This window comes from Pristiophorus japonicus, chromosome 17 (assembly GCF_044704955.1).
Source record: "Pristiophorus japonicus isolate sPriJap1 chromosome 17, sPriJap1.hap1, whole genome shotgun sequence".
Classification (NCBI taxonomy): Eukaryota; Metazoa; Chordata; class Chondrichthyes; family Pristiophoridae; genus Pristiophorus; species Pristiophorus japonicus.
In genome coordinates, this window is record NC_091993.1 from 82,159,564 (window position 1) to 82,181,548 (window position 21,985).

Consider the following 21,985-nt stretch of genomic DNA (forward strand, 5'->3'; position numbering starts at 1 on the left):
CTTTTCTGTTGGGATAATTTTCATGGATGGAAAACCGCTGGTTGTTTGGCCACGATTTCCTGGAAGTCGCTCCCTAAGAGCTCCACTGGGACTTTCAGATCGCAGGATCAACCCTTCATCAAAGAATGGCAATTTCATTTTTTTTCAATATTACATATTAAGATGTTGAAAAGAGAAACCCGAGTCAAGGTAAGTACGAACTTTCCCACGAGCGTATGAGGTACGAGGCCAGCAGCAGCCATGTTTTGTTCTCACTGGGTACTTTGCTGAGCAGCCGAAGTATAATTGGAGGCGGCAGCCACACACTTCATCTCGGCCATCATTTATAATTCCCATTTGTGACTATAAATATGCTGCGTCAAAGTGGATGACAGAGGTGGAATGCTACAGAGATGAGCTTTAGTGGGTTGAAGGGCCTCTTCTCATAGTTAACTTGTTCTTAAAATACTTCCTTTTTGAGAGGTGGACGAAAGTGAGAGTGTAAATAGAACATAGCGACACATCTCTCTGGTTAATTCTGGCCTCTTGTGCATCCCCGGTTTTCTTTACTCATAATTAGTGGCCGTGACCTCAGCTGCCTGGGCCCTAAGCTCTGGAACTCCCTCCTAAACCTCTCTGCCTCGCTACCTCTCTCTCCTCTAAGAAGCTCCTTAAAACCTACCTCCTCGTCGGTCCTAATATCTCCTTATGTGGTTCGGTGTCACATTTTGTCTGATTGCCCTCCTGTGAAGCACCTTTGTATATTTAACTACTTTAAAGGCGCTATATAAATGCAAGTTGTTAATCCCAAATATTTCTTCTGTGTTTGTAAGCTGATTGTGAAAGAGCCCGGCTCTAGATTTCTGCTTATGTTTGGCTCAGTAACGTCTGGATGGTTTTCTGAAATAGCGAAAGACAAAAGAAGAAGCCGAAGACTATAGAGCTGATCATATTGCATTGTAGAAGTTTAAAGTTTAGAAAGAGGGTCTCTCTTTTAAAAAAAAACAAATAGGAAATGACTCGAGTCCCTGTCTTCTGGTATAAGGTTGGTGAACCGTTTTCCTTTTTCTAGAATGACTAGCTACTGGGTTTGACGGACTGAGTGCCACTGTGACAGTGCACTCAAGTGTTGGGCCAAGGCTTGCATAACACTCAAACATTAACATTACATTGCTGCACGTTGCTGATTTCACACAAGACCAGCATGCCGTCAGTGGGAAAGGAACAAGGAATAGCAATGTTAGCAAGTCGCTGAACCTTGCAGCCCTTGCAATGTTTCAGCAGTTGCATGGCATAGTAATATTTTGCAAAAAAAAATCCATACATGAAGCTCTTGTATGTATGTGTCATAAATACACATTTGCCATGTTAAATAGAGACATAAATATTGTGAACAGAAGATTTTTCATTTTTGGGGGGAAAAAAGAAAGAAAAATGTATTTGACAGTTTCTATATTGTGTTAATAGAAGCTTGGGGGCCAAATTCGCCCCTTGCCCCGATTGGGGGCGGTCACCTTCTGGGAGCGGGACTTTTATCGCCTGGCTCGGAAGTCCCGGCCCCGACGCTGATTTGGGCCTTCTGCCTCGCAAAGGAAATGGAGCGCTGTCTCTGACGCTCCGTTTTGTTTGAGGGGATGCTCCTGGCGCAGTAGTGCGGCGCTGAGGCGCTACAAAGCCCCTCCCCTTGGATCGCTGCACACTCTGCACGGCCCTTTGGTGGCCACCACTGGAGACTGCGCTAGCAGCCCGGCACCCAAAACAGAGTGCCAAGGCTGCACGACGCGGCCCGCTCCACCCTTGGGCCGCCATGGTCGGGCCGACCCAAGAGTCGGCTGGCAAATAAAGATGGCAGCCTGGGGCACTGCAGGCCCTCTCCTTTAAGCAGCGCACGACAGCCAATTTTCGTTGGTGTTGACATCTGCCTGCACCAGCCTCGCGGGGCAATTTCCCCCGCGGGGTGTTAAGGAGTTGTCACGGGGCGGTGAAGGGTCACCATGCATGGCGATGATGTCATCGCCGGTTGCGCGGTGGGGTGGGGCGCGGAATTGCCAAGACAGCGCTTCCCAAACTTGTCTCCAGTGCAGTGTACTGAAGATGGCACTCCTATCAATCCTTTGGCTTACATGAACAGAAAGAGTTTCCATTTAATGTTCAGTTGGCATCTTTATATACGTCAATAGCCAATATCTAGGAACCAGCCATGATGCCTTTATTGTTTGGCACTCCATGATTCTTGGGTTTTTTGAAGCAGAGGAAACACTGTGTGGTAGCTCTTGGGAGACCATGGTTAACCTCTGCATCCATGGCTGCTGATCCGACGGAGAAAACCACGACTAGTGGAGGAGACTGGAAACGTAGGCATTTATTTGCTGTTCTTTGACCACCAGATCTACCTGCAAGAATGCTTTGTCTTCCAGCTTTCGCACAGTGGGAGAGTCGTCATCATCATTGCCAGTCCCTCGGAATTGAGGAAGACTTGCTTCCACTCTAAAAATGAGTCCTTAGGTGGCTGTAAAGTCCAATACGAGAACCACAGTCTCTGTCATAGGTGGGGCAGTTAGTCATTGAGGGAAGGGGTGGGTGGGAATGGTTTGCCGCGCGCTCTTTCCGCTGCCTGCGCTTGATTTCTGCACGCTTTCGGCAACGAGACTCAAGGTGCTCAGCACCCTCCCAGATGCGTTTCCTCCGCTTAGGGCGGTCTTTGGCTAGGGACTCCCAGGTGTCAGTGGGGATGTTGCATTTTATCAGGGATGCTTTGAGGGTGTCCTTGTAACATTTCGGCTGCCCACCTTTGGCTCGTTTGCTGTGAAGGAGTTCCGAGTAGAGCACTTGCTTTGGGATTCTTGTGTCAGGCATGCTGACAATGTGGCCTGTCCAACGGAGCTGATCGAATGTGGTCAGTGCTTCGATGCTGGGGATGTTGGCCTGGACGAGGACACTAATGTCGGTGCACCTGTCCTCCCAGGGGATTTGTAGGATCTTGTGGAGACATCGTTGGTGGTATTTCTCCAGCTAAAGGGTAATAGTTGTGTACTGTGCTTGAAATAATACCTCCCAGAGGGTGTGGGAGTTCCCAACTTAGATTTGTGGCATGCTCAACGGACCCCCAAAAGAAATGTAGGTAAAAGTCAAGAGTTTTCTTGCCCTCACCTTCCTCCTGGTGCCAACAAACGTCTTCCTTATCTACAGCCAGTTCCGGTGGATCGCACTAACTCGGTCACTGACTTCCTTCAATGAAGCTGGCACCTGTCCTTGTGCTGGAGGGCGGACTTCAGCCGCAAATAGGGCCACCCTCCTTTAATGCATCCCTGCAGCAGGACCTCGAACTCCCAGCTTTAAAGAGAGTGGTGTTGTCCACATCTCTCCACTTAGCTGCTGTGAACAATTCGTCTGCGTTAAGCCAAGTTCCAGTCTGTGTTTTCTCGGGGTTCAACCACGATTTGACAATCAGAATGGAGGTCTCTCCGTGTCTTGGCTAAAATTCCCCTCTCAAGCAACATTCGCAGAAACAGATTGACCGATCATTTATCTTGTTGCTGTTTTGTGGGATCTTCTTGTGCACAAAATGGCCACCACATGTGCCTACATAACAGTTTTTGTACTGCAAAGTAATTAATTGTAGCTGAAGCATTGAAAGGTTTCTGATATGTGTGATAATGAATTAAATAAATGCAATCTTTCCAATCAAATTTATGGATTGAGGGGAAAAAAGTGGAGCTTTTGATTGGCCAATCTGCACTTAACCTCTTTTTAAGTCAAAAATCTGTAAAATATGCCTGATAAACGGAGGTCATATTATTGTCTAGTAGATAGTTACAGGGGTTGGACAGCCACACTGTTGGGGATAATAGTTTATTTTGGGATTTGGGAATGTGTGCAGTACACATGGTTGAACATTTCTGATAACAATCTAATCAAATTCACTCAGATTAGTGTATTGTTTTTGGACATGTTGCTGAAATGCTGTCAGATTTGATCTATTCAGATGTCTGGCCTGGCTGGATTTGTAAGGAATGCCGATTTTTAATCTAATTTTTAAAATGTTCTCAGTTAACTAAACCTCGGTGTTCAAATCCCACCTCCTGTCACAGTGCTATGCTAGGTTGTGTTGTGTCTTTACCAACTTACTGTGCCTTGAATGTTGGCTGTCCAAGAACCTGCTCGGTACTATCCAGTGTGTGTTAAAGTAACTTCCAATGATCAAGGTATCCTTAGAGAGAAACTCTTCCCATTGGCAGAAGGGTTGAGAACCAGAGGAGACAGATTTAAGGTGATTGGCAGAAGAACCAAAGGCGACATGAGGAAAAACGTTTTTACGCAGCGAGTGGTTAGGATCTGAAAGGGTGGTGTATGCAGACTCAATCACGGCTTTCAAAAGGGCGTTGGATAAGTACCTGAAGGAAAAAATTTGCAGGGCTACGGGGAAATTGCGGGGCAGTGGGACTAGTTGAAGTGCTCTTGCAGAGAGCCGGCACGGGTTTGATGGGCCGAATGGCCACCTTTTGTGCTGTAACCGTTCAATGATTCTATGTCTATGTAATGCAGGAGGACTCCCTCCTCTGCCTGTTTATAGTTGGAGAGTTATCCTGGGAACACCATTGAGAGGCTAGACTATTCCACCTCCCACTCACTGAAACTGGTGCAGTAACCACAGTAAGCAAGCATGTGCCTCCCGCACAGCTGTTTCCTAGTATGTTCGCACTCCAATACACTGTATCAAGGCACCCAAAAATACATTGGGAAATGATTAGCCACCATTAACAGCAAGTGCTGGAGAGAAACAGTCCAAAAATAACCCAAGATATCCAGAAATAGGTAGGATGCCGAGTTAATCTATAACCCACTCACGATCTTGTTGCACATAAGTGGATAGTACTGTCTGTGCTGGAAAAAACCACAGTCTGACATTGTTAGGATTGCTGAACCAATAATGAAGAAAGGTGACTATGCAGAGCCCTAAAAGCCTGCCTTCACTTAGGCTAATAAGCAGTATGCTTTGCAATTTCTTGTAAAACTTGAGAGTAAATTAAAGTCTTGAAATCTTTTTTGGTAATGTTTAAAAGAAAACTATTAAATGGAGATCTATTCTGTGAGCACTGTGACCAAAGTATGTTGTTCAGGTTTTGTAACTAAATAGACTTATTGCAGCGTGTATGTGTTGCAACTTTTTGCCTTTCATTTTCTGTAACTTTCTAATGACATTGCCTTATTAACAGAGGAGCGGCGGTGTGGTGAGTGCAGTACCTGAGAACATAAGAAATAGGAACAGGAGTAGGCCATTTGGCCCCTTGAGCCTGCTCCTCCATTTAATAAGATCATGGCTGATCTGATCATGGAACCTGAGAAGGTTGCTCTTGCCCCTACCAATACCATGCAACATACTCCACCTCCCATTTGGGCATTAATACTCAGCTTTGCTGTGACTTTTCTTTTTCTCGGGGTATCCTCCACCTTTAAATATTTTTTCCTCATTGCTCCCGTGTATCTCATTGACATTTGGATCTGACCCTTCATTGGAGCCTTGAGCTGCGGTTCGATGCAGAGCTTGACTTGAAATATTAGCTTACAATTCTCTTTCAGATGCTGACTGACCCGTTTTTATTCTGTAACTTTTTTTTAGATTTTCCAACTGTACTCTGTTCACCAAATTCCTTTCCATTATAACTCTGGAAGATCTGGGTTTTCTTGAGATGTTCTAGCACTGCTTTCAAATTGAATATTACAGGTGGATTCGGTAAATCTCCTCTGCCTTTCTCTTTATTTTTTTCCCTCTTCATATTCCATTTGAATGTTGTCACTGAGGTCAGGAAATCTCCTTCTTAGCTTGGGGTGATTAGCAGCATTGTTTATTAATATTGAAATGTATTGCTATTGAACAGTCAATGTTATTCTCTCTGATGTATTGACTTATTGCAGTCAGTTACTCCATCTCTCCAAATCATTCTTAATAGTTATGATGATCACAGCAGATACCTGTAGTTTAGAGATAAAATCCCCAAATATTTGATGTTTACAGCAAAACAGTGTTCCTCCCGATTATGTCATGAGTTAAGGCCACTGACTGTGCTGGGACCTAGACAGCAACTGTATATCATCTACATACAGGCACAATCTTTGCTTTGCTTCCACCCAACAGTAGTAAAGAAGATTGATGGCGGTGTAAAACACGGATGATTTGCTATTGACCACATGGTTTTCATTTCAAATAGGAGGGTTTTGTAAATTGTTGAGCCATTGTGTGTGCTAGCTGCAATTGACAGTTCAAGGACTTCAGGCCCAATGTTCACATTGCACAATTAATGGCACTGATGTTTTTCCAGCAAATTTATCGCTATCTTGTGATTAATTGCTTAAGGAAATAATGTATTATAGGATTGCACTCTTCATTTCCAGATACACAAGGCGGATACCGCCAAAGACCAATTTCACCCGGTTAGTTTCTGATTAAATGTCAGATTAAATGTGGAAGAGATGGGATCTGGGCACCACAAAAGCCATGTTTAATCACTGATGAAATCTTGGTGCCCTCTTGCATAAGCATGCTACAATTTATTGTAACTTGCATTGTGGCATTGGATTAAACAGCAGTTTTACGACAGGGCATCACTACGCTAGATTATGATTACGGTCCTAATGAGGCATGGCAATTGAGCCCTTTTTTGGTTATTTTATTGTTTCACTGATGTCAGCCTTGATTCAGTGGGAGCACTCTCACCTCTGAGCCACAAGGTTGTGGGTTCAAGCTCCAATTCAGAGTCTTGATCACATAATCTTGGCCGTCACTTCAGTGTACAGGTTGAGCGTCCGAAATCCGGAGTTCCAAAATTTGGAATATTCCGGAATCCGGACACCGGGCCGATCCGTGGCGGGGTCGTCCGGAAACCGGAAAATGTTCCGAAATCCAGACTCCCCCGCCATGGCGGCCCGACGTCGCCTGACCCGACTTTGCCGCGACTTCGCCCAGACCGGCCCAACTTCGGCAGCCCGACCTTGCCCTGACCCTCAGCGGCCCGACCTTGCCCTGACCCTCAGCGGCCCGACCTCGCCACAGCCGGACCTCTCCCTGGTCCTCGGCGGCCCGACCTCACCCTGACCCTCAGCGGCCCGACCTTGCCCTGACCCTCAGCGGCCCGACCTCGCCGCGGCCGGACCTCTCCCCAGCCCGACCTCACCCTGACCCTCAGCGGCCTGACCTCGCCGCGGCCCTATCTCACCCTGACCCTCAGCGGCCCGACCTCACCCTGACCCTGGGCGGCCCGACCTCACCCTGACCCTCAGCGGCCTGACCGCGCCGCGGCCCACAGCGGCCCTCAGCGGCCCGATCTCACCCTGACCCTCAGCGGCCCGACCTCACCCTGACCCTGGGCGGCCCGACCTCACCCTGACCCTCAGCGGCCCGACCTCGCCGCGGCCCTCAGCGGCCCGACCTCGCCGCGGCCCTCAGCGGCCCGATCTCACCCTGACCCTCAGCGGCCTAACCTTGCCCTGACCCTCAGCGGCCCGACCTCCCCCGGCCTGACCTCGCCTCCCCCCACCCTCCCCCTTACCTCAGTGGACCGATCCCACCTATCTCGGTCCAGGCAAAGACGTTCCAAAATCCGTAAATACCCGGAATCCGGAACGGCCTCGGTCCCGATATTTCCGGATTTCGGACACTCAACCTGTACTCAGGGAGCGCTGCACTTTCGGAGGTGCCGTCTTGAGGCGGCAACCTTGAAGTTGTGGCCTCATCTGCCCTGTCAGGCGGGCGGAAGTATCCCCTGGCACTATTTGAAAAAAGGCTGGGAGTTCTGTTGTCTTAGCCAACATTTATCACTCAGCTGATATCACTTTTAAGAAAACCTAGATTATCTGGTCATTCAACTCATTGCTGTTTCGCAACCTAGCTCTGCGCACATTAGCTGGTGCGTTTTCCTACATTACAAACCGTGACTACACTTCAAAAGTACTTCATTGGCTGCAAAGTACTTTGGAACACCCTGAGCTCATGATAGGCGCTATATAAATGGAAGTTTATTCTTTTCACACTCTGTAGGTAGCAACACAATTTCATTTGTCAATGTCTCTATCAATTATGTTAATGTGCAAATTATGGGTTTAATGCTGTTTCCCTGCGCAGACCATCACAAGCTGCTCACTGAAACATCCTGAGTACTGTAAAGGTGGAATAGTGGGTGCATGGGAATTACTATGAGATAGAAATTGTAGCTAGCTGGAAAAAAAACAACTGCAGCCCATTCGATTTTCATTTTAAATAGAGGGGTTTGTAAATTCTTGTCATTGTGTGTGCCAACTGCAATTGTCAGTTTAAGTACTTAGGCCCAAATGCCACATTGCCAAATTAATGATACTGATGTCTTTCTAGCAAATTTATTGCTAAGTAGTTTGTAGTTGATTCCTAGAAAATCTGTGTAATACCTGGTGGAATTGCTAGTTAATATTTATCTTGTGATTAATACCTCACGGAAAAAGTATTGCTGTCTTAAATTTCAGATTTACAAGAATGATGCCAGAACTAAGGGGTCATAACTATCAGGGAAGACTGAATAGACTGGGGCTCTTTTCTCTCAATGAGAAGGCTGACTCTAATAGATGATTAAAATTGTGAAGGGGATTGATGGGTAGAAGTAAAGAAGATGTTTCCACATGTGGGAAGTCTAAAGCTAGGGGTTATAAGTATAAGATAGTCACTAATAAATCCAATAAGGAATTCTAGAGAAACGTCTTTGCCCAGAGAGTGGTGAAATGTAGAACTTGCTACTACAAGGAGTAGTTCAGGCGAATGGCATAAATGCATTTAAGGGAAAGCTACATAAACACATGAGGGGGAAAGGAATAAAAGGATACACTAATAGGGTGATATGAACTAGAGTGTGGAACATAAACACTGGCACTGGGCTGAATGGCTCGTTTCTGTGCAGTAAATTCTCTAACGAGACTGTTTCATGTTTAGTTTTCATTCATATAAAATTTGACAGGTTCTTGTGTGGATTTTTTTTTAACTCCTCAACTCTGAAGGAGACAGAAGAGTAGGAGTATAAGAGAAAGTAGTTCAATTTGACTCAAACAGGATATACATCCATGGACATGTAATGCGGCAATATTATATTTACAATATTTGCTATTTCTTCTTCAACATGCAGTTGAAAAAAACCCAACCTCACTGTAGTTGAACTCATGTGGTACAATAATCACAGTGACTCACCTCGCATCAGTGTTTGTCATAGCATCAACTGCTTGCCAAACAAAGATATGCAACTATAATATTGGATGAGAGGTTAAACCAGATCTCTGGCCAACTTGCCTCTGTTGTGATTCTCTGACTGCAATTCGATGATGATGATGATGATGATGATGCACCATCATCATCATAGGTAGTCCCTCGAAGCGAGGATGACTTGCTTCCACACCAAAAAGGGATGAGTTCACAGGTGTTTCAATGAAGGACCTAATATTCCAGATCCCGAACTACATCTTGAAGGGTGGAAGATGCCTGTGCTTGGAATTTTTAACGTGTGGTGGCCTTTGCACACCAGCCACCAGAGGGGCTTGACAGAGCTAGGTCTTGGTCCAGTGGCAAGGATTACCCAAGACTAACTGGAGACCTGCTCTGCTGCACGGACCGAGCGCGCACACATATCGCAGTGTGGGCTGACCCGTGCTGCCCCTGGGCCCTCCCTCGCCTCGACGGTGCAGAAAGTTTGTGGATGCATATAAATCAGTGTGTAATGACTTGACGATGTCATTCACTCAATTAACCATCCTTTACAGCAATCTCACGTTGTCTAATTTGTATCCCCTCTTCCCACACGCACGCACATTATATTTATATAACTGGCCATTCAGGGTTCCTAGGCACTGAGCTCGATGTAGAAATTTCAAAAGACCAGTAGTGAGATTTTAACATTATCAAGCAAGCTTTAAAGCTTTTCTAGTTTATTTTTTCCCCTGTTGACAGTAAGGAGCTTTTGTGGTTATTTTGTGATCTTGCCTTCTACACCTGCTGCCATCGTTCCACAATGGGTTTTCCACTGTGAAACCCCGCAATATCTTTGCTGTGCTTTCGGGAGGAAGACCAATGGAATGATGATGAGCTGGTCAGCCTACACTTGAGAGTTTCATCCACACACCAGTACTCCCGCGCTATAATGTACCTGTAGAGATGCATGTAACTCCACAGGTCCAAGGAGCAGTGCTTGCGGAGACTTTGGTTCACCAGGGTCCCATGCTGTGTGCAGACCTGCCACACTAGTGGCTGTAACACTCACCAAACTGAATCTTTATGGGATGTGGTCTTTTAAAATTGCCACTGGGGTTTGTGTGACTATCAGCTGTGCATAGATACATGAAGCAAATCACAGTTACATTATTTCCTCAAGTATCACAGCTCCGCTTCCTCACCATGAGCAACCGATAATAGCACGAGAGTGTCGGGCTTTCAAAGGTGCAGAGGATTACAGCGTGTGCTCGTGGCCCTCGGTGCACAATGACATGAACAACATAAATCAGAAAGGATTGAAATCTCAACGTTTCACTCGCCTGCTGCCATCAGCATCGCATTATGCAAGTAAATGCTTGACTCCCGCTGCCGCTGTCCCAACACTTTCGTTTTAAGGCAGCCCAATGTCCCACCAAATTGTGAAAAATAAACATCAGGGTGGCTCCTTGGAGAAATCAGGACTACTTTCTGCAGCTGTGGCACATGCTACCTCTGTGGTATCCAGGCCGCCAGCTGAACACCGATGTAGCGAAGTACGTACCTCGACCACAGTGATCATCGAGCAACCTGAAGCAGTGCTTCGTGTGCCTGGATCGATTCGGAGACATCCGACAACACTGCCTGTGAAAGTTTCAAGGGTTGGTGCTGTGTGCTGTAAGACACAAAACGTTGGCCATGGAGGAAAGAGGCCCACAGTACAGCAGGGAACCCCAAAAGCAGCATGAAGAGACAATGGAAGCAAACCATTTGCCAGCTGAGAGAAATTTATGCAACTACCTACATCCTCTTTCAATACAACTCATGACCCTACCATTAAAACCATATGATGAAAGCTCCTACCATAGTGCATGTTAAACGCATTTATCGTTTTCTACCACAGTGCTTCCCCTTGGTGGCCTTGTGTGAACATTGTCCTCTTAACCCTAATCTGGTGCTTCACATAATGCTTCCTCAGCAGCATTAGTCATTGAAGTGGCTGGCTGCTGTGTAGCACTAGATTCTCTTGGAATTGTGTTGTTCTTCATCATGTAGCAGCTGAGTCCTGAGGATGGACCTGCTACATGCAGTGGCACATCTGCTGCTGTGTGCACACCCTGGCCGTCTGAGCTGTCTGGCAGCGGTTCAGGCATCGGAAGAGGCATCCTGAGAAACAGCATCATCATCTGTGGCCATTTCAGCCACGTTGCGACTACTAGGCACTGCCTTACCATAGCAACTGATTGGTGTGATTGCAGACCTAATGGCATCTCGGGGCTCTCAAACTGACTGTTGATCCTTTTGAGATGGAAGCAATAGGTGCATTCCACTCTGGATCTCCTGGCTTGTATTGCAACAGCCTGAGCATCCACGATGGAAGACAATTGCCTCTGGTATGGAGGCCGCACTGCAGCTCTCAGTGCTAGAGAAAGCCTCCCTCCTTGGCCTCACTTCTTCCAAAAAAATCTCTACTGCTCCATCAGAGAAGATTTCTGAGCAGCTCTGTGGCCTACGCAACTGCTTCCAAATGAGGCCCCTTGGGAAAGAATGACCATAATATGATAGAATTCTTTATTAAGATGGAGAGTGACACAGTTAATTCAGAGAATAGGGTCCTGAACTTAAGGAAAGGTAATTTCGATGATGTGAGATGTGAATTAACTAGAATAGACTGGCGAATGATACTTAAAGGGTTGACGGTGGATAGGCAATGGATAACATTTAAAGATCACATGGATGAACTTCAACAATTGTACATCCCTGTATGGAGTAAAAATAAAACGGAGAAGGTGGCTCAACCGTGGCTAACAAGGGAAATTAAGGATAGTATTAAATCCAAGGAAGAGGCATATAAATTGGCCAGAAAAAGCAGCAAATCTGAGGACTGGGAGAAATTTAGAATTCAGCAGAGGAGGACAAAGGGTTTAATTAGGAGGGGGGAAATAGAGTACGAGAAGAAGCTTGCTGGGAACAAAAAAAATGACTGCAAAAGCTTCTATAGATATGTGAAGAGAAAAAGATTAGTGAAGACAAACGTAGGTCCCTTGAAGTCAGAATCAAGTGAATTTATAATGGGGAACAAAGAAATGGCAGACCAGTTGAACAAATACTTTGTTTCTGTCTTCACGAAGGAAGACACAAATAACCTTCCGGAAATACTAGGGGACGGAGGGTCTAGTGAGAAGGAGGAACTGAGGGAAATCCTTATTAGGCGGGAAATTGTGTTAGGGAAATTGATGGGATTGAAGGCCGATAAATCCCCGGGGCCTGATAGTCTGCATCCCAGAGTACTTAAGGAAGTGGCCCTGGAAATAGTGGATGCATTGGTGATAATTTTCCAACAGTCTATCGACTCTGGATCAGTTCCTATGGACTGGAGGGTAGCTAATGTAACACCACTTTTTAAAAAGGGAGGGAGAGAGAAATCGGGTCATTATAGACCGGTTAGCCTGACATCAGTAGTGGGGAAAAAGTTGGAATCAATTATTAAGGATGAAATAGCAGTGCATTTGGAAAGCAGTGACAGGATCGGTCCAAGTCAGCATGGATTTATGAAAGGGAAATCATGCTTGACAAATCTTCTAGAATTTTTTGAGGATATAACTAATAGAGTGGACAAGGGAGAACCAGTGGATGTGGTGTATTTGGACTTTCAAAAGGCTTTTGACAAGGCCCCACACAAGAGATTGTTGTGCAAAATTAAGGCACATGGTATTGGGGGTAATGTACTGACGTGGATAGAGAACTGGTTGGCAGACAGGAAGCATAGAGTCAGGATAAATGGCTCCTTTTCAGAATGGCAGGCAGTGACTAGTGCGGTGCCGCAGGGCTCAGTGCTGGGAACCCAGCTATTTACAATGTACATCAATGATCTAGATGAAGGAACTGAGTGTAATATCTCCAAATTTGCAGATGACACTAAGCTGGGTGGTGGTGTGAGCTGTGAGGAGGATGCTAAGAGGCTGCAGGATGACTTGCACAGGTTAGCTGAGTGGGCAAATGCATGGCAGATGCAGCATAATGTGGATAAATGTGAGGTTATCCACTTTGGTGGCAAAAACATGAAGGCAGAATATTATCTGGATGGCGACAGATTAGGAAAAGGGGAGGTGCAACGAGACCTGGGTGTCATGGTACATCAGTCATTGAAAGTTGGCATGCAGGTACAGCAAGCAGTGAAGAAGGCAAATGGTATGTCGGCCTTCATAGCTAGGGGATTTGAGTATAGGAGCAGGGGGTCTTACTGCAGTTGTACAGGGCCTTGGTGAGGCCTCACCTGGAATATTGTGTTCAGTTTTGGTCTCCTAATCTGAGGAAGGACGTTCTTGCTATTGAGGGAGTGCAGTGAAGGTTCACCAGACTGATTCCCGGGATGGCAGGATTGACATATGAGAAGAGACTGGATCGACTAGGCCTATATTCACTAGAGTTTAGAAGGATGAGAGGGGATCTCATAGAAACATATAAAATTCTGACGGGACTGGACAGGTTAGATGCAGGAAGAATGTTCCCGATGTTGGGGACGTTCAGAACCAGGGGACACAGTCTTAAGAATAAGGGGTAAGCCATTTAGGACTGAGATGAGGAGAAATTTCTTCACTCAGAGAGTTGTTAACCTGTGGAATTCTCTACCCCATAGAGTTGTTGATGCCAGTTCATTGGATATATTCAAGAGGGATTTAGATATGGCCCTTACGGCTAAAGGGATCAAGGGGTATGGAGAGAAAGCAGAAAAGGGGTACTGAGGTGAATGATCAGCCATGATCTTATTGAATGGTGATGCAGGCTCAAAGAGTCGAATGGCCTACTCCTGCACCTATTTTCTATGTTTCTATGTTTCAAACAAACCTCAAGTGCTAGTTTCTTTCACCAGCTGGAAATGTCCCAATGGACAGGCACCCACTGAGAGTCATTGCTACTGCCTGCAGCTTATTGCTATATTATGATCAGACTGCGTCAGTACAGTACGGGTCGGGCACCTGTGAATCGTGTACTGCCCAAGTACCAGTCAAGCTTACGCTAGTTCGGAAAATCTAGGCCGTTTAAGAGATGCATCTTGAGGTCCAGATTATGTTGATTCCCTTTTGCATTTCTGTATCCTCTCAACCCCTTGATGCAATATCGCATACGGTCCAGCTTGGATGTTGTTCCACATGTACTCGTGACTCTCAACCTTTGAGTAGGGAACAAGCAAGTAATTGGTTAGCACTCATCACAAAAATTGTAAATTTGCACACTCCGACAATGTGTTAGCAAGGTTGTAGGTGAATGATATGATGCAGCAGTATGGAATGGAGATTGCAACAGAGGAACAGAAACTAGTTGAAGTACAAAACCATTAATAACTTAGTGCAGCGTGAGGTAATTTTGTATTTAGTACATACAACTCATATGTTCTGCATTTTATTTTTGGTAAGATTTTTAATTTGTTTCTGGAATGCTCATTTTTTTCTTCTTTCCTTTGACAATCAGACCAGCAGATTTCATTCTTGGAATGTGGCAATGAGGGTTCCTTATGTTGATGGTTTAAGATTTGGAGTGTGGATCACCCCTGATATGGTATTTAAAGCTTGGTCCCTTGTTTATATGAGTCAACTGATCTCGAGACAAGCCAGTGGTGAGAGCCACACTGCCTCTGGGCTTGGGAGGGGGCGAGATATTAGTCACCGCTCAGGCTCCTGGCCTCTACCCAGTGATACCTGCTGAGAGCAGATAAGATAGATAGATTATTGGAGTCGAAGGGAATCAAGGGATATGGAGATCGGGCGGGAAAGTGGAGTTGAGGTCGATGATCAGCCATGATCTTACTGAATGGCAGAGCAGGCTCGAGGGGTCGTATGGCCTACTCCTGCTATGTCTTATGTTCTTAAGTTCTAAATTACATACCTGTCTAGGCTGACACCTCAAGAATGACTATGTGGGAAAGATTTTCAACTTGCCGCCTGGATGTAAAACTGGCTTTGCTGTTTGCCCACACATTATAGAAGCCAAGCCATTTTAACTTCCATTGATTTCAGTGGGCTGCCAATCCGAAACACCGCATGGCTTATTTCATCTCTATTTCATCTCTTTGATACCCGACATCTGATGCCCCTCATCCTTCTGATGCTTTCCAATAGGGCAACTATTCCTCTCCCAATTAATCTGCCTTTAAGTTCTCCTGCTGCATGTGCTATCCACCTCCCAACCTCTTCTCCTGCTGACCTAACCTTCGCATCTCCTATCCAGCTTGCTTCCTGCCATCTACCATCCAGTTTGGTTTCTCTCTCAGCAGTGTGTGCATTTCAAAGAAAGAAAGAGGAAAGAATTTGCATTTATATAGCACCTTTCATGACCGCGGGACGTCCCAAGGCATTTTACAGCCAATATAGAACTTTTGAAGTGCAATGTAGGGACATGCAGCAGCCAATTTGTGCACAGCAAGATCCTATAAATAGTAATGAGATAAATGACCAGATAATCTGTGTCAATTATGTTGGTTGAGGGATAAATATTGGCCAGGATACCGAGAGAAATCAACTGCTCCTCTTCGAATAGAAACAGTTTGGATTATGTGCTGAGAGTAACTCTTGAACCCAGAATCTTCTGACTCAGGTGGGAGTGCTACCATTGAGCCAAGACAGACCCCACGTTTCACTATGAATTATGGAAAGCAGTACATAGATTCCGACTTGTGGGAGAGAAGCCTCCCAGCTGTACTGTAACTGAAATAGTGCTGACCCTAAGGGCCTGTTCTACTGCTCATCATTGCACACATTTTGAGGATTGTTTGCAGGTTAGTAATGTGGCGCAATTGGAATGGGTGTGGAGAACATGTGCATACTGCAAGTTTATAACTGTGTCGAACAGTATTTCACTGTGGCTGGCTGACAGGACTTGTGAGGAAATGGATGCAGAACTTGACAGAGCCTCATTGAGTATGCGGAGTATGATTTGAGATTTTGAAAGGAAGTTAATAACTTTGTTCTTGTTACTGTTCTCTAGGTCTTGTCTCATAATCTGTGTACAGTCTTGCACATCCCGCATGACCCAGTGGCGCTTGAAGAGCATTTCCGAGATGACGACGATGGGCCTGTCTCCAGCCAGGGCTACATGCCATATCTCAATAAATACATCCTTGATAAGGTAATCCTTACTTAGCTATATGCTGTATGCGTGTCTTCGTTTTCTCTGTGTTTAGCATTATGATTTTGGGTTCTTTTAATGCCCTGAATCAGGAGGATGGTAAACCAAGTCTGTGAACTTGCGGGGCCCAAATTTCCCCATTTTTTTTGAGCAACTTGATTTTTCTGGAGTATCTTTTTAGTTGCAATTCTGGCCATTTAATTTGCGTCAGTGTAAGTGAGTTAGGTTTTTTTTTTAGTTTCGTTTTTTTTTCAAAAGGGGGTGTTACCAGCCACTTACGTCTGTTTTGGCCACTTAAGCAAGTTTAGCCAGCCAAAAGTTACTCCAAATTAACTTAGGCCAGCGTAAGTGGGCACTCTTGTATGTTCAGAAAAGCCTTGCGGTGACTTAAGAAATTAGTGCAGGCAGCCAGAGAGGGCGGGGGCGGCGGGGGATGGGGACCTTACAAGGCACTAAACACCTTCACAACAACATTAAAGAAGCATAAATACATTTAAAGCACTAAACAAAGCAGTACATTTGCACCAAGCACAAAAAGTACAAAGCAATTAATGAACAAATAAAAAATAGAAGGCACCCTGTACCTAAAGCACCAAGACCAATGTAATAAGCAATCAATCAATCAGTAAATAAAAAATAGAAGTCCTACCTTAGGGAACGCAGCGGGTCGCCGATGAGGGAGCCCATTCAGCCAGGGCAAGGGCAGCATGCTTCTGGGCCCTCCCACATAGCCTGCAGCGAGTAATCACAGATTCGGCCTGCCAGAAGCTACTGCACATGTGCGCAGACCCTAGTGCGCATGTGCAGAGGTTCCGGAGAGGAGAGGCCGGGGAACAGCCAGAATCGGGAGGAAGATTTTCAGCGTGTTTGGAGGCGGACAAAAGCGGCACAAAAAGGGGTTGGGTAAATTTGAGCCCATAGTGTCACTGTGCTTATATAGTGCGATTGAGCAATGCAGGAGAGGATCCTTCTGTGACCAGCATTCTTGGGTGACATGGCCAACACTAGCACACTCGCTGCCTAGGGAAGCCCGGATATCAGTCCAGCCTTAATGGTGATCTCTGGGCTTCTAATAAATATTTTCCCCCACTCCCTGGGCTATGTATTTAAATTGCCTCCATATAATTGTGGGCTATATATAACTCAGATTTCTACTGTTACTATAATAGCGCTTTTTTGTTGCATTTAGTGTTATACAGCTGCATTTGGAAAAATGGAGGCAAGGAGGAAATGTGCAGGCATGTTTGATAATTTGCCTACCCAATACTCTCAATACTTAACCATCTTTTGACGAGACAGTGGTTTTCAATAGCCCATCTCAAACAGTTCACCTTATGTCTTCATTTGAATAGTGTATTGATGATGGGGTAGAAATGCAGACTTTATTACACTGTAGTGGTCGAGTGATGGTGAGGCAGAGTGTTTACTGATGGATGATGGTCCCAACAATCTAACCCACTCTGCACTTTTCATCAACTCTTGGCAAGAGCATTGCAAAACCTGATGGTTACCTGTCTAATTTACATTAACCACTTTAGACCTTGTACTTCGATGAATGACTGTGGTTAGCATTTGCATAATACTCTTCAGGAAGATGTCTGAGCATTTTATAATAGGGAGAGACAGGATATGGTGGACACTAAGCACGAGAGTAGGGAAAATAAGTGGAGAGGCTAGAATGGGAACTGAAGCAAAGTCAAAGATGAGGAATTTGAAAGCAGGGAAGGAGATGACTCAGCTTGAAATGGAAGCTGGTAAGGTTGACTGAGTTGAATCTGGAGCCATTGACATTTGGACAGGATTCTGAGAGGATGGTCTTGATTTTGGCAACATTCAACTGAAGGAAATCTTGGCTTATCAGATATGCAGTTTGATATGATTCTAGATCCAAGAGGCAGAGGAACAGTATTTTAACCTATTCGGGTCAGCTCTTTCAGGTCTGATGCACTTCCTGAGCTATCATCATCATAGGCAGTCCCTCGGGGTTGAGGATGATTTGCTTCCACACTAAAAATTAGTACTCAAGTGACTGATTAACTAATTTTAAACGGTGGAAGATGCCTGTGCCTGAATTCTTTTAATGTGGGGTGGCCGTTGCATCCTGAGCTATGCACTTGCAGTGGATGACATCATCGGAATTTCTTGACTGAATGTGTTGTTGACCCGAAACAAGTGCCTACTTGTATTGCATTCTATATCTGATGCTCTCTTAACTTTGCGAGGCTGGAATCTCCTTTGCCACTTTTCAAACAAGTATAGGTTGTTAGTTTAAGGTATTCAATATTATAAGCTGGGTTCTGAGCATGATATGTGTGTGGCTTGAATTTTTCCCAGCTCCTTCAATGGAGTTCATTCTGCAGAAATATTTGAACCTTACATCGAGTTGCATCGAATTTACAGCACAGAAACAGGTCATTGGCCCAACTGGTCTATGCCAGTGTTTATGCTCTGCACGAGACTCCTTCCACTCCACTTCCTCTGACCCTATCAGCATAACCTTCTGTTCCTCTCTCCCTCATGTGCTTATCTAACTTCCCCTTAAATGCATCTATGCTGTTTGCCTCCACGACTCCCTGTGGTAGTGTGTTCCACATTCTTACCACTCTTTGGGTCAAGAAGTTTCTCCTGAATTCTCAATTGGATTTATTAGTAACTATCTTATATCAATGATCTCTAGTTTTGGACTGCCCCACAAGTGGAAATATTTTCTCTTCATCAAACGCTTTCATTATCTTAAAAACCTCTATCAGTTCACCCCTCAGCTTTCTCTTTTCGAGAGAAAAGAGCCCCAGCCTTTCCTGATAAGTATATTGTTATAATTACTCCTTCAATAGAGTTCATTGTGCAGAAATATTTGAACTTTGAGGAAGGTAATTGAAGCAGACTCTGTATGAGGCAAAATCTGGACAACTGACAGAACCAGAGTATTTCTTTAGTATCCTCAGGTCTCCTTTTTATATTTTGGTACTGATATATTTTGCCATAGAATGGAACAACATGGCTTCATGTCTACAATTTCCCTGCATGGTACATCATGTAAATATTTAATGTTATCGGGAAGATGAAGCCAGAATATTACTTCAAGGTAAGTGAGGTCAGTCAGACCAGAGGACACAAATTTAAATTACAAAATAAATTTAAACAGCTATTAGAAAACTTTTCTTTACTCAAAAGATGAAAAAAGTTTGTAATCTCCCAGGTTACGGTAGTTGAATTAACGATATTAAAGACAAATGAAATACAGTTGGATGTTAGGCCAGGTGGGTTGTGTGCACCACATGAGCCAAATAGTTTTTTACACATCCTTGACTTTATCTAATATTCTTATGAATCCTGCGCACACTCATTCTGGGGAAACATAGAGTGGAGGCTAGAGTGTAGAAATTAGTATGTGTTGTGCCTGTTTTCCAGGTTAAAATGAGCATACCAATTTAGCAGTGGCACAGCCTGCACCCAATCTCTATGGTTGTTGGTCCCACTGCTAAATTTGTGGGGCCCATTTACACCTAAAACAGGCAATGGGCCCCTTGAATATGTCAATCAGGGCTCTAACACACTCCAGGGTGCTAATATTCAAGATTCAAAACACTAAAAAAAAACTTTTTCGGTGGAACTTTTTCTGATTGCCCACCGGTAACCGGTTCCAACTTCCCTCTTGGGACCTGTCCGAAGGCTAGTAATGTGGCCTGGAATTGAAATCTTACCTTGGGCAAGATAGCCGGTGGAGCCGCGATCAACACCAGCCGCTCGTCCCCAGTGTGAAGAGAAGGCCAATTTTCAGCAATCCTTGGGCCTTTTGGTTCGATCGCGCACTGCTCACACAGTGCTGAGTCTGACCAAAAACAGGCTCAGATGAAAATCTGCCCCTAGATGTCATTCAAAGTGATTTTAATCAGTTTTAAATTGAATCGATTCAAAAGTTGGTGTCAGAAACTATATGCAAGAGAACAAATTATGAGGGGTCGAGATAGAGTGGACAGGAAGAACCTATTTCCCTTAGCAGAGGGTTCAATAACCAGGGGGCATAGATTTAAAGTAGTTGGTAGAAGGATTAGAGGAGAGTTGAGGAAATATTTCTTCACCCAGAGGGTGGTGGGAGCCTGGAACTCACCACCTGAAAGGGTGGTAGAGGCAGAAATCCTCATCACATTTAAAAGGTACTTGGATGTGCACTTAAAGTGCCGTAACCTACAGGGCTACAGACCTAGTGCTGGAAGATGGGATTAGGCTGGGTAGCTCTTTTTCGATCGGCAGACACAATGGGCCAAATGGCCTCCTTCTGTTTCGTAATTTTCTATGACGTTATATAGCTTTCCCCCCCACTTCAGCACAATACTCTTGGAGTTCCTTTGCATAATTTCCGTGGACACATAAGGAGGTCTGTTGTCATTTTGAAAACATTTTTCCTAAAGCACATCTTGTTTGCAATTGTGTTTGAACGTAACAAAGTTGCAAAATTCCTCTCTTGGATATTTCTAAAAGAGGAAGAGATGCGAAGTAGCTTCAGTGTATCAGTCTTACACCTGTTATCAGGATCAACCTTGCGTTCTCCCTGTGTCCAGAGCACTAATTGAGCTGCAGTTTCTGATGCCAGCAGCTCAGACACTAATGGTAAGGGACCTGCTAGAATCATAGAATGATTACAGCACAGAAGGAGGCCATTTAGTCCGTCGAGCCTGTGACAGCTCTCTGCAAGAGCACTTCAGCTATTCCCACTCCCCCGCCCTTTCCCCATAGCCTGCATTTTTTTTTCCTTCAGGTACTTATCCAATTCCCTTTTGAATGCTACATTTGAATCTGCCTCTACCATCCTTTCAGGCAGTGCATTCCAGATTCTAACCACTCACTGCGTAAACATAAGTTTTTCCTCATCTCGCCTTTGGTTCTTCTGCCAATCGCCTTAAATCTGTGTCCTCTGGTTCTCGACCCTTCCACCAATGGGAACAGTTTCTCTCTATTTACTCTGTTCAGACCCCTCATGATTTTGAACACCTCGATCAAATCTCCTCTCAATCTTCTCTGCTCTAAGGAGAACAACCGCAGCTTCTCCAGTCTATCCACGTAACTGAAGTCCCTCATCCCTGGAACCATTCTTGTAAATCTTTTCTGCACCCTCTCTAAGGTATTCGCATCCTTCCTAAAGTGTGGTGCCCAGAATTGGATAAAAGGCCAGAGGTAATTCTGAAAGATTTACTGGCAAGGAACCTTGCTCAGGAGAGACATCAAGAACAGGTCATCCACCAGTTGTTCCCCCTTCCAAACAGTTCTATATCCAGTGCTGTACTCATTTTAGATATCTCTTGAACCATTGAGTTATCCAAGTTAATTGAAGAGAAGGGGGTAAGTGTTTACCATTCCTCCAATTGCTAATTCTAACAGTAATACATTTTATTCATCATTATTAAGTTAATTAGTCTTTTAAGCCTTTCAAAATTGCAGTTGGCATTTTCTCCCCTTTCTCCCCTTTCTCCCCACCCTTGATTATTTTATTTACTTTTTCTCTCTTTTAAGTTTATTCTGGCCATGGACCATTACCTATTATCCCAGGACATCTGCTACTGATTTTCTAATGAGATGTACAGGCTTCTATGGAATTAAAATATTTTGAAAAGATCTTTTTTTGGATTGGGATTAAAGTTTCTCTTTGTGAACAGGATTGGTTGAACACAGCTTGATGAGTTTCTT

At 44.7% G+C, this 21,985-nt stretch overlaps 1 protein-coding gene across 2 annotated transcripts in view; it reads left to right on the plus strand.

Moving 5' to 3' along the window:
- def6a (DEF6 guanine nucleotide exchange factor a) overlaps window positions 1-21,985 on the plus strand; it is a 182,749-nt gene that overhangs the window by 31,718 nt on the left and 129,046 nt on the right. For both annotated transcript variants that reach the window (XM_070858896.1, XM_070858897.1), the window contains exon 2: window positions 16,160-16,300. In XM_070858896.1, coding sequence (XP_070714997.1) covers window positions 16,160-16,300 — 141 coding nt within the window. The remainder of the gene's footprint in view (window positions 1-16,159; window positions 16,301-21,985) is intronic.